At 33.6% G+C, this 14,349-nt stretch overlaps 1 protein-coding gene across 1 annotated transcript in view; it reads left to right on the plus strand.

The window, feature by feature from the left end:
• The window catches only part of LOC150089021 (RIMS-binding protein 2-like), a 349,628-nt gene extending 344,273 nt beyond the window's left edge, over positions 1–5,355 (plus strand). Inside the window, exons 33-34 of the mRNA XM_090370382.1 lie at positions 2,967–3,171; positions 5,055–5,355. Coding sequence (XP_090226508.1) covers positions 2,967–3,171; positions 5,055–5,275 — 426 coding nt within the window. The 3' untranslated portion in view covers positions 5,276–5,355. The remainder of the gene's footprint in view (positions 1–2,966; positions 3,172–5,054) is intronic.
• Positions 5,356–14,349: the final 8,994 nt, after the last annotated feature.

A 14,349-nucleotide genomic window follows, 5' to 3' on the forward strand; every position in this document is an offset into this window, starting at 1 on the left:
TGTACACGCAGGTATACATGCACCTGTTTCTATTCTTAGCTACCCTAACGCAACCCATGTGTTTACTTGTACCGCAATGACTACCAGCAGTCTCTGAAATATCCTGCATCTTGTTTTTCAGACTTCTGCTCATATCAATAGAAGCAGTGCAAGAATCACTTCCACCTCTGCCAGTGGCTACTGTTAATCTATTAGTCCTTGTATCCCCCCCAACTAGCAGTTTTCCGACCCACCTAACACTGCCTCGACAGCATCAGCAAAAATTCTTGCACCCTTTCTATTTAAGTGTATCCCATCCCTGTAGAAGCAATCTCTCCTGTTAACAAGTACAGTCCAGGCTGAAAAAAATTCTACCCCTTGAGCCTTGCACAATCCCTCCAGGGCCGAATTGATCGACAAGGCTCTCATCATATACTCCCTCCTATCGTGTCTGGGCAGAATTGCAGACACTTTCAAGTTCAACCCTAATTCACGGCTTTTTTTCAGCAGTGACCTGTACTTGCTAAGTAATTCCGCCGGTCTCCTACTCTTAATATCATTCGTGCCAACGTGTACAACTATATCACCTTTTGTGCCCTTAAATTTAATTACATTTAGATGCATGTACCAAATGGCAGCAACCCCACCACTTTTGTCAAAACAAGTGCACAGTGATTGTAGTCAAGGAATTTGCTGTATGGAAAATAAAATGTCATAATCTTTTAATATTAGACAGTCAGTAAGCTTTATTAATTGCTTAGCAAGGCTTTGACAGTTATTTGCAAATAAAATTTATTCATTTTGAAAAAAGAATCACTGTAACTAAATATGCTGTGATTGCTAAGAAATGAGATTAGGGGAAAGAGGTGATGACTATGAGTTTGTATATCTGTTTGAATTATGGAAAACATTAATAAAGGTTCCTTCAGGCCAGTTTTCACAAAAAAAAAAAAAAAAAAAAATCTGTTTTCCTTCTGCTTACAATTGCCTCATCTCCAGCTTTTTAAAAGTCATAGTTGGCAGCTATGATTATCTGCACTGTACTTCATTACCAATTATTAGTTGGCAAGTTAAGTACATTAATAAGCCCCTTCCCCCTTTCTTTGAAATCTGATTACTCACATTATTAAAAACATAAAGATAAACAGATTACAAAAAACATAAAGATAAACAGATTTTGTTAAGGGGAAGTCTTGCCTGACCAACTTGATTGGATACTATGATGCAGTCACAAAAGAACTGGATGCAGGGAATAACTTTGATATTATATACTTGGATCTTAGAAAGGCTTTTGATACTGTTGCACATGGAAGACTGCTACACAAATTGGAGCAGTGTGACATTGGAGGCAAATTGCTGCTATGGATAAAGGGGTGGTTGAGGGGGAGAAGACAGAGAGTGGTAATCAATGGACACTGCTCATCGTGGACTAATGTTATTAGTGGAGTCCCTCAGGGCTCAGTGTTGGATCCATTATTGTTTTCTGTATTTATAAATGATATTGATGATGGTATATCAAGCTTAATGTCCAAGTTTGCAGACGATACAAAGGTTGGCAGGGTTGTCAAGGACACTACTGACACTATGCTGCTGCAACAGGATCTGGAAAGGTTGAGCAGATGGACTGAGAGGTGGCAAATGAAGTTTAACATTGACAAATGTAAAGTACTACACACATGGGAAACAGCAACCCCAGAGCAACGTATCAACTCTGTGGTACTACACTGACAGTGGTAGAGAATGAAAGGGACTTGGGGGTGGTTGTGCAGGCAGATATGAAGTTCTCTGAGCAGTGCAGACGGGCTGCAAGAGTAGCTCATGGAGTATTGTCAATGATATACAGGAATTTTTCCAGCAGGGATAAGGAGGTGATTATTCCATTGTATAAGGCAATGGTCAGGCCACACCTAGAGTACTGTATACAGGTCTGGAGGCCTCATTTCAAGAAGGATGTAGAGCTGCTGGAACGAGTACAGAGAAGGGCAACAAGATTAGTGAATGGAACAAAGGGGTGCTCTTATGAAGAAAGGCTTAAGTTTTGCAAATTACAGTGTCTGGAGACTAGGCATCGGCGAGGTGATCTGATAGAGGTGTATAAAGCCTTGAATGGTTTAAGCATGCTCAATGCTGATGGGATTCTTCCTCTAGCTCAGAAAATTCACCTGAGAGGGCATAAATTCAAATTGAGGAAAGACAGATGTAGGATAGACGTGCGGAAATTTGCCTTTAGCCAGCGGGTGGTTGGTTGGTGGAACAGACTTCCATCCCTTGTGGTGGAGGTTGATAGCCTAAATAAGTTTAAGGCTCAGCTGGACAGGTATTTTGAACGAACAGAGGGGTGAAGTGGAAGTGGGTTTTTTTTTTTTTTCCTTTGGCTGATGCTGCATAAGCTTGCTTTCTTGCATCAAATGCCTCTACTAATGCTAATGCTAATGCTAATAAAGATGCAGTGTTACACATCTTGACTGTAAAATTATAGAAAGCAGTTTCTTATAAGGCAGCTTGTTGTCTATGTAGCCCCATTTAACAACTACTGATTCTGTTAACCCTAATCATGAAATTCCTTACTTTGATGCTAAGATTGGTATGCTGATAGAGAATTCACACATTGCATATTCAACCTTCATGTAACTGTAAACACACAGTTCAGAATTATGCAATTACTTTCTCTGTTATTTCTATTGTAATCCTCTTACTGTCTTAAGAGTAAAATAATAATAGTAGCTGTTATGATTCAATCAGAATTAAACATTAGAGTGAATAGATGGAAAGAATTAGAATAATTCTTTACATTTATTATCAAGAAAATAATTTTTGACTTTTTACAATTATGAGTAAATAATTATATTTGATTTGAGAGTGCAGAAATGAACAATGTATGTTATAAATAAAGTGCTACTATCAAATATTTGTACTATTGATAATATATATATTATGTATTACTTATTAGTTTTCTAAGCAATTTTTTTGTACTTCATATACACTAGATGGAATTAGCATTTAGCACAGGGGACATAATCTATGTATATGGTGGGATGGATGAGGATGGATTCTATATGGGAGAAATTAATGGTGTTAGAGGGCTTGTGCCATCCAATTTTTTGACAGAGGCACCTTCTGATTACCGAGATACAAGGATACCACCTGATAAGTTAGCACCTCCAAGCAGAGCAGAAGTTAGCCGCTCAAAAGGTTAATATTCTAGTTTTGATATATTATTGATTCACATTCCTTTCTCTTGTATTGATGTAGAAAAATATAATAATTGAAAATTTAATTGTTATATTATTAAAATTGGCCTAGCTAATTAATCAACAGTTATTTGTAAAATTTATAATAATAAAATTCTTTAATAACCATTGAGGAATCTTACAAAGACTATATTAAAGCAGTATAACCTATACAAACACAAAATATGAGTAATAAATTAGCTTATCGATAGATTTTGTTTGTTTCATCGAATTATAAGTGACACCTGTTAACAATTCTGTTCATTTTGATGTTACACATTGCCAGGATCATTCTGGATAGTGAAAGTTCGTACTAGGAGTATGAACTTAAAAGTTCATGTTGTCTCCTAGTAGGTTGTCACTCTCCTAGTATGAACTTAAAAGTTCATGTTGTCTCCTAGTAGGTTGTCACTCTCCTAGTATGAACTTAAAAGTTCATGTTGTCTTTCTTAATAGCAATGAACAATGTGAACAGATGTTCACATTGTTCATTGCTATTGAGAAAGACAACATGGAGAGTTGAAAGCTGTGCAGCTTTAATGATCTTTTTAAAGTGTTATTCAGCTTTATTTATGTTTAAAACATTTCTAGTATATTTTTTTATATTTGTACTAGCTACTAGCTTTGCTATGTTTTTACTTTATTTTATTTTAAGTTTGAACAGTGAGCTTTATAAAAATGCAAGTCACTTTGTATAGTGAACTTGCATGTTTAGCTTTTATTTATATTCATTATTTTGCAATAACTACAGCCACCTCTAATTCAAGGATGAATGCAGAGTATTTATCATGAAATTTATGATTCTTATCTTGGCTTTGAAAGCCTATTTAGTTGCATTAAATGTGAACTTGATGGAATGCTATCAAATCTTCTGTGAAAGAGTATTATTATTGTAAGGCTCAGTTATATTATTTTTGATAAGAAATATAAGTGACACCTGTCACTTATATTGCTTATCAAAACAATATAACTTAAAAAATGTAATTTTGTTTTCCTTTTTATTTGCTGTCTTTGCAGTCCACTGATGAGTCGTTGGAACATACTTTGAACTGTCATTTACATCTGTATATAACTACCAACTGGAAGTAAACAGATATTTAAATTTCCCATAGGTTAAAAGTGTTTCATTTCTCTTTTAATATATTTACATTAACTTACACATCATGCTGCTCAAGTAACATCTGATGTACTCTAATGTAATACGGAACTGTTTTTTTGTAGTGAAGGCAGGGAAAAAAATGCATTTCTTAGGAAGTGAAACACAATAATAAATATAAACAAACAGTTACAATTTTACTTCCTGCAGCTCTGTTATTTATTATTATTTTTTTTTCAATGTATCTTCTTTTTTCTGATTGCTTGCCATTTTGTTGAGCATGAGAAATTTTTTATATATTAAGAAAAAAAAAAATCCCTTGATATCTATAGCCAGTTAGGAAGCAGTGTGTTTAGTTAGGTAGAATCACTTGCTGGTTTTTTTATTTTTTTAATTAGTGTGATTCCAAAACGTAAAATTTTAATGTCAGAAAAATTTTTCATATGGTGTTTAATTTTCTTCTTTAATATATTCATTTTTTTTTTTAATCTGAAACTGCTGAAAACAAATACTAGTAGGATTTTAAAAAGTTTTAGTCTTTTACCTCAGCTAGATACAAATCTCTTAAGTTTTTTGAGGTGATTAGGCAGCAAAAGTTGACACTGTATAAAAAAAATTAAAAACTTCATCTGCTTAAAAGTTTAAATTAATATTATATATTACATTAATAATATCTTTATATGTTGAAATAAATGGCAGATGAAGATACAATTATAATTGTTTATGAAAATAATTTTTTGTTCTTTCAGAGCCTCGAGATAGTGCCCAGTACTCCCGAGGCAGTGGTACTGCAGGCTACTCCTCTACCTCAGGAAGCTCAAAAGACCATCATCGTCTCCCTCCAGATAAGGGGAGATATCCACCTGAAAGAGGTGGATACGAAAGAGAGAGGGAAAGATATGACAGAGGTAGTAGCCGCCCATCTGACAGGGGACATTACAGTTCTGGACAGCCAGGTTTACACTGGTGAGGTAAAAAAAAAAAAAACCAACAACCCTCTGGTATCCATGACTAACCAAATTTACCTTTGAGTGTTATACAGCAGGTCCAGGTCAGTGCATGAAGCTATTTGCCGAGGATGTGGAAGAGAACAGCCTGTTACTCTTCAAGGCAAGTTACAGATCTCCACTGATTATTGCAGCTATCTACTGGCTGGATGTATATTGTGCTACATTGTTAATAATGGCATTCTGTTTTGAATGTTTATTTGTTAATGAGGTTGTTCAAGATTGATCATATCCTAAGTTTCTGTACGCTATTTGTCAGACCTGGGTCGTTTGACACTGCCATTAGTCCAAGTTAGAGGTCTGCCCAGACACATCTGGTAAAGTAGTGTAGCTAGATAGTCATATAGGTAATGGCCTGAAGGTTTTCTCTCCCCAAACTTTCTGCCTGTATCTAGTCAGTCAGAGCCAGAATGCAAAAGGAAGCACCTCTCTGTCTGATACTGTGAACAAGATTAAATCAGCCTCTTGCCCCGATAACTACTTCTACAGAAAATCCATTATGTAGTGTTTTACCTTTGCTTAATCCAACTATCATGCAATCTGTGGCAACTTTTAGAATCTAATATTTTTTAAACCTTGCTTCTCTTCTTGGTAACTGGCAAAGACATGTGGGGAAATAGGGTGAATTAAAAAAAGAAACAGGCACAAATTCTTTGTATAGTCTAATATTAACACAACCTCTCAGTGAGAAAATATTCTGTAAAAAGGATTATCTAGAGATTTACAGGAATAAAAATTATATGCTAATATGTGTTAAAATGACATATTTGTTTCTGATACAAATATGTCATTAACAAGTTATTCAAATGAAAAAAATTAGACATACCAGCTTGTGAACTAATTAGATACTGATGTGCAACTGAGGAAATCTGTATGGTGATGGCTATTTAGATAAGTATTCTGTCTGATACAATTAAAATATTAAAGTTTAGTTTAAGTACAATGGTGTTATTGAGACAGGTATTATAAAATCATCTTAATATACAGTCAGCTCTTTTTAACTGGAACTTGGAGATAGAAAAAAATTTCACTTGTAGCTGAAAAAAACAATGTATAGTTTTTTTACCCTAAATATGGACAAGAACAGTAAAAACAAGTTGTTTTATTATAATAGCATCTAATTTTACTGAAAAAAATTACATAAAACAATTAAGCAAGACTTAATTGTTTTATGTAATTAATATACGGAGGAAGTCATTAAAAATTATGGATGTTAATATCAAGATTCCACATTTACTTGCTTCATGGAAATAATAAGCAAAACTTGAAAGGACTTTAAATTATAAATGAGGGTAATTAGAAAAATCATAGTATCCTAGACCCTTACAGCTAACATTGGTAAACAGGCTCAAACTATTTGACTCAAAAATATACCCATTCATGAGTTAAAAATTATAAAAATTAAAAAAAAATATATATATATATATATATTTTTTTTTTTTTTTTATATATATTTTTTTTTATTTATTTATGTTTTTGGTTTCACTAGACATATGGTGTATGTTTTTGCTATCCTGAAAGTTGTTGGAAATGTAAAATTAAAAGTGTGGTGCAGTAAAGGTTCATATTCACCTAGAACCCGTGGTAAGAGAAGATTGTAACAACCAGTCACATTTATGCCACTGATGGATACCTTTCCATAAGCCATTTTTGTTGTTGTTGTTGTTATTTGGATTTTAGGAGCATTAGCAACTAAGGCCATATTGCTCCGGGATATGCGGTGGTCATTCCCTGACCTTCCCGCATCCCCCGTATTTGGTGGTGACGGGGTCGAATCCCGGTCTAATCAAGAAGCGTGTGCTGCGCACTGCTGCTCCTTCCCACCTGGCTACGGAGGCGCCACGCCATTTTTGTAGAACACTATCAAGTATCAAGGGCAACAACTGTTGTTGTTGCCCTTGATACTACCCTTACCGTGTCTCAGAAATCACCGTGACATCCAGGAAAATGCTTTCCATGCAAAATAAGTTTAAGGATAGAAAGAGAAAAATAATCTGTAGGGGATATAGTCACAGCAAAGTTCAAAGCCACATTGGCTTGTCATCAGTATGACAGCATGTTAATTTTTGCATAGGGGCAAGGCATGCTGAGTAAGTTAAGAATTAATTTTCCTTAAGAAATAATAGAGAAGAGATCCTGCAGATATAAATAATTTAAAATACTTAATACATAAAATAAGTTTGGTACTACCTGACTTGTATTTTCATGAATAAATGGCTGATAGATGATTATAGAATTCATTCATATAAAATAGAATAGAATCTTTAATTGCAGCAATGATAGACATACAATTAGTCCCGTCACGGCATGGTGGTGCCAGGGGTTATGTATGTCAGGTAGTATCAGAAATTATTTTTATATAGTAAGTGTTTTAAATGCACATTAGTCACAAAGAGAATGAAGTTATAGTTTAGAACTGCTATGTAGTGGCAATGAGGTCATATTTGTGTGCTTTTTTGAGCAGGTATCAAAAAGCTTTTCCCCCTGATCATGTTCTGTGTCCCAGGAGGTGGAAATTTTAAGCATATATTATTCCTCCTCTATGTAGTCATCACTCAAAGCAACACATTTCTGCCATCTTCTGTGGCACTTCCTTGTGCAATTTTTGTTGGTCTTACTTTGTTCTTGAACCCATGCTTCTGTCACAGAAATTACTTCTGCATTGCCAAAAAAATGCTTTCAACACAAAAATGATTTAAGCTGTGGAAAGAGGAAGGAGTAAGAAGTACCAAATCGTGGTAATAAGGCGGGTGTGGTGTGGCAAGATATGAAGTCCTAATTTCCAGGTTGCAACAGCAGTGTGGGCTGGTGCGTAGTTGTGAAGAAACAGCATGCTTTTGCTGAGCACTCAGCATTGCTTTTCTTTAGTTGCCACATGTAATTGTATCAGTAAGTTGATGTAGTAATGTGCATTGATGGTGGAACCCTTCTCCAGGTAATCTGTGAGAATAATGCCCATCTCATTCCAGAAAACTGACAGCAGCAGCACCTTCCCTGCAGATGGTTGCACTGTCATCTTTTGGGAGTTGGTGATGATGGATGTTCTGTTGTTTTGAAACCTGTTTGTTTCTGGGTCAAAGTGATGTATCTGTGATTCATCCATAATCATCAATCAGGAAAAAAAACAGGTTAGGATTACTGTTACACATGGCAGTCAATTCAGCAGTGCAGGCCTGCCTTTTTTCTTTCTGAAGACATATGAACAAGTGAGGAATCCATTGTGACCTTATTCAACTATCTGTTTAATTGTTATCTGGCAGTCATTGAGGATCAGCTGTTCAATTTTCTCCATAAATTCAGCAGTGTGAGATGAGGATGGCAGTCCACTTCTTTCATCATCATGGACGCTCTCCCAACCACACTTGATCACTGTCTCTGCCAATGTTTTACATCTTATGACACAGAAATATCTCAATACACTGTAGACATCTCTTCATGGATAGTCCTTGGCTGTTTGCCTTGCAAAAACAGGAATTCGATACTGGATTGATATTCAACTCTTATCCATGATGACACTCTGTCACACATTCAGCTCTGTAACAAAATAAAAACATAAGAGTTAGAACAATGAAATTTTGGCATATATTACTAGATAAACAAGCAATACAGTCAATGAAATATAACATTGATAGAATACACAGAAGAGGGTCAGGGGAAAAACTTTTTGCTACCTCCTCATATATGTGTGCCGCTTCTCTTGTGCCTAAATGATGCTATTTTGCAGTGTGCAGGTATCTATGTGCAAATTAGCATCTCTTCCTCATGCTGTATACTTATATCTGCCACATACTTGCCATGTGATCATCTACTATGTGCTTTGTTGGCCAACTGCATTAAATAAAATGCAGTTGATAAAGCAAATAAAACTAAGATGTCCTAAATTGAGAGATGCGGTATGTGTTGTTTAGTTGCATTAAACTGAAATTACATAAGTGAAAGACATGTAAATCAAGAAATTATGCTATTTCTGCTTTGCTAAATGTCTTCAAACTCTATTCCATAAGCGAGCAACCTTGAGTAAAATAACACTTTCATATATGTAGGTATATATGCATATATTTCATATATGCAGTTCCACACTATATCCTTCAGCAATGATATTTGCAATATCATTGCTGAAGGATATAGGGTGGAACTGAAGTACAGGCACACATTGTAATGAAAAAGTGACTGTAGACCTTGAAAATGTGCATTTGTGGTTAACAAAATAAAGTATACATGAAATATGGTAACATGCCTGGAGTATTGTTAAATATTGTTTTGATTTAAAAGACATTTTGAGTTGTTACAAATTTTTTGGAGGGGGGAACTGAGAATTGAGGGAAAACATTTTATGTAATGAAACAGGACATGCTGATAACATATCAGATAAAAAGGGATTTCAGTTTATATCAGGTTGAGTTAAACAGAGTTGGCTGTATATGTTTTAAGTATATATACTTAAATGTAGCTAAATTTGTTTATATAATAACATGCTATGTAATTTTGGTAATACACCTATTGTGGAGGGCTCTACTTGCCCTTAATCCAAGATGTTGTTACTTAAATAACTAGTGGCTACAGATACATTTTTCTTAATACTAAAATGGAAGATTTATTTATTATGAAATTTGACTAATTGAGCAACAGTGGTGTGATTATAATAATAATGTATGTATTGAAGAGAGTGACATATCAAAAAATCAACTTTATAAAAAGATAACCATACCAATTTGCTGCAAGAAAATTTAAACTAGGAATTCCAAGAAATTCAAGTGGTTATGGAAAGAGAAGGTATAAAAATAAAGTCTGATCTGTCTGTGAATCTTTTGTAGATAGAAGTGAAGGTTAATAGCCCTGTGTACTAGAGAAATATATTGTGAAACTCCTTCAGGAAAGCTATGGCAGAGGTCTTTCTACATTTGTGAAAGAAAAAAATTAAAAGAAAGATGTGTACATGCATTTGGAGGAAATTTGCATTATATTCTCTAATATCAGTATTCTCAACATATATATTATCACCATTGTCATATCATCATTTGGTTTTATTATCATAATTATTAAAAAATATCCTCTCTATTTTAGTGCTGAGCATTATACAATCGCCAATTATTTTGGAAACAACACCCTTGATTAAGAAGGCAAGTAGGGTGCTATACAGCCATTTTTTTTTTTTTACAGTTTACATGTTAACTTTAACTGCATTAAAATACTTAAATATCACTTTTGCAATTAAAGGAGAGGACCTTTCTTTCTCTCATGTAAGAAAGAAAGTAGTTTGGAACTTTGGAGTTTTCATGAAATGATTTAAAATAACTATACTTTGTGCTGAAAATGGTCAAAATTTTGAGAATATATATTGCTGTATTTGGAGGAAAATATAACTCTTGAGCATTGTGCAGTCATTAGTCACTTAAATGGCAAGGATTTCATGTCACCTGCTGTTCCTCCTGATTTTGGCTGAGACTCCCACTTTTTAGCTGATTCTCATGTTTTCTTGATGATGAAAACCAGTTTTTTCTTTTCCCAGTTTTTCCATAAATAACTATGAAATCATGATTCTCCCATTAAATTTTGTTTCTCTTTATTTATTTTATTATTTTTTAAACAAAATCTTGTAGGAATAACTGTTTGAATTTCCATATATTTACTATCAGTAGCTTCCTGGAAGCATCCTGCTTCATCATACTTGTAAGTTGAATTGTTTAGAATAAGTGCTGAGGCAGTTAATGACATGAGGATACGCCAGTAAACTGCATATATTCAGTGATCAGTTTGCCTGTTTCTATATATATATATATAAAAAAAAAAACATGCAATTGTCACCTGTAATCGACTAATTTAACCATGGTGCAAAAAAAAAAATCTACAAGTTTCTTTCATTGAGACTTGATTCAAAACCTATGCCTTTAATTTATATAGTGTGGGAGAACAGCCTTAAGGGATTGTTTCAGCATAGGTGGTCAGAAAATAATTTTCCCTGTAATTCAAAAACATAAAATAAGATATCCTATCAAAAGTTCATATCTTGTCATACATTGAAAGAAGCAAAATACTTGTCTGCACATTCTGTGTATTTTAAACAGTTACAGTTGATTAATTGTTAAACTAAAAATCCATTATAGAATAAGGAAATAAATAATATATTTTTATTTTTTTCTTAACTGTTTTGCTATATATATATATATATTATATATATATATATATATATATTTTTTTTTTTTTTGTTATTTCTGCAAAAGGTTTTCATATACACTCCTTGCAATCAAGCAACTAAATTCTGGTGTGTAAGCTAAAAAGGACAGTGTTATACGTGTTGTAATTCTCTCTTCTATTCTCTATTGTAGAACATAATTTGGCATTGAGCTGCATTGATCATGCTGGTCTGTTTCTTTTAAAAATGTTTACATATGGAGAAATAGAAATAGTAAAAAAAAAAAAAAAAAAAAAATGAAGAGATGGTGATTTCTTTGAAAATCAAGCCATTTTTAACCACTAGGATGGCAGTTTAGGTTATTCTCTCTTGGTGATACATTGGGAAAAGTTTAAGTCTAGGCAACATTTCCTGCTTCAGGAAGAACAAATAGCCATTTTTGCAGTTTGATTCTAAAAGTATTGCTTTGTGGATCATAAAGGTCAGCAATGTTTTGGATATTAGGTAGTCCATTTAGTATGTTTTTATAAAGAACAACATTGATTTTAAAGTAACTTTAGCATATTTATTACTTACCTTCCTAAGTAAATTGGAATCTCAAATTTATTTTCACCAGTCCAGTTATTTTGTTGATTAGTTGATAGCTTAAATAGATAGAAAGCAGAACTTGACAAACATTTGGAGCAAATGGGTGGGTGAAATAAGGGTTCTTTTTTGCTGATGCTATATAAGCTTGCTTTCTTGCATCATGGCCTTTTCTAATGCTAATTCTAATTTCCTAAAGTTTTCTATCTGTAAAGATATTGCAAAAGCTGTATGCATGCAAAACCTTTCTATCCTTGTCAGTGTATAGTGTTTATGATCGCTGTTCTTCCACACCAAAATGGATAAGGCCTGGATTTGAGGCAAGAAAATTTTTATGTACTACTTTCATGGCATGGCTGAGTTAGTTGGTTTTCCTCCTGCAAAACAGGATACAGAACGGAAGACAGAATAAACACAATTTGCACACACATAGCATACCGACACCTCATGGCCTTGGTTGCCTCTGCACAAATACTAAACAACAGCAATAAACTTCTCATACAAGAAGAGAAGCTGATTTTAATTTGCTACCATTAGTTCTCTACATCTTTTCTTGTTTTAGTTTGTTATGTAACAATGCAAATTAGCTACAGAGTTTGCAAACATGTTTCTTTTATTGATCTTAAAGAAGTAATTGGTTATCAGATAAATCGGGAAATCTATAACCTTTTTGTTTACAACTTTTCATGATACCCAGTAACTAAGAGATATCTTGTTTATTAAAGTACCTGCTTTCTACCTACTTTCTTCCTGTCTCCCCAAGCACATGGCTTGCTCTAGTCATCATATGAGTAGTCGTTGTTTCTTATGATATAAGATCATAGTTAGGTTTACATTTGCCACTTCAAAAGAATGTCATTTTGTCCCTTTGATATGTTTATTATTAAAATTTATAATAATAAATATATCAAAAGGGTATCAGTTATAAATATGAATACATCATTTAGGTATATCAATAAATACACCTAAAATAAAAGCCAGTAATTAAAGCTAGTATCCATAGCCTTTTGCAGCATTGCTTCATTGGGGAATTACACAAAGGGCATAAAAAAGTCTCCCCCCCACTTTCCCCCATTTTTGTTAATACAGGAAATTGAAGTATGTTTAATGTGAACATAAGTAATGTGTGTATGTTTGTGGGTGCAATAGTTTCCACTATATTTTTATAAAAATATTGTTTTCTGCTTACTGAATATGATTCTCAAAAAAGCAATTACCATAAAAAATTAAATTTCTAGTGATTTATAATTGAACACTAATAGTTTTGAATTGTAATTGCAAGAGTTTTTAGTCCTTCCCCACTTAGTTTCTGGATTTGGTATTATACCCATGTCACATACACTGTTTCATTTTTCCGAAAGCTTACTGCATATTCAGATAAGATAATGTATGAAAGAATATAGGAGTACAACAGTTTCCCACTTTAAAATTTCATTAATCAGAAAAATGACAGTAAATTCTAGCATATTCCTTTCCTCCATGGGTTACTTAAGATCATGCAGAACTCTGTATCTGCACATAGACTATTTTAAAAGTGGCAAACATCTAACTATATATATATATATATTCACACACACACACACACACACACACACACACACACACACACACACACACACACACACACACACACACACACACACACACAGCATTGGTTTGAAAGTATATTTCATATTTGCCTATTTTAAAATAGTCTGGTTTTTTTTTTTTTTTTTTGCCCAATTAATGTTAAAAGCAGTAGTACTCACTCTTGATTGTTGAGAGAAAGAGAGCACACACTTGAATAGGAAAAAGATAGTGTATTTCATTTTATATTACCACAGAAGACAAAAAAAGGAATCACAATATCATATTCTTATAGAATAAAGAATGATCCTCTTTAAAGTCCAAATGGTCAGCTTGTCTCTGGAGAATATTTGTAAATATCTGTTCCCATGCTAGAATTCAAAGCTTAAAACTTTCATTTAAATCCATTGCATCATCATGGTCAGCTTAGTGTATCATATAACTTTTTTCTTTATTTTCCTTTATTGAAGACATTTTCTTATTGGGATGTCATTACATGATTATTCATAGTATATATCCCTAAGTAAAGTTTAAGTATTGTAAATACAAATATCATGAGGTGTTATACCTGTGGGCCAGTTTTTAGTGACCATAATTTGCATATTATAAATCTGGCCTTTTTGTTCATGTTCAGATAATTTTTTTTGCTACTCATGTACAAATCGTGTAAGAAGACACTGAAGTGTTTAGAATTGCATTTAAAGTCACTCCAGGTGCCTTTCATATAACTGAGGATTCAGAGGATGTTAAGAT

This window comes from Mastigoproctus giganteus, chromosome 3, assembly GCF_048544385.1.
Source record: "Mastigoproctus giganteus isolate SK-2022 chromosome 3, ASM4854438v1, whole genome shotgun sequence".
Classification (NCBI taxonomy): Eukaryota; Metazoa; Arthropoda; class Arachnida; order Uropygi; family Thelyphonidae; genus Mastigoproctus; species Mastigoproctus giganteus.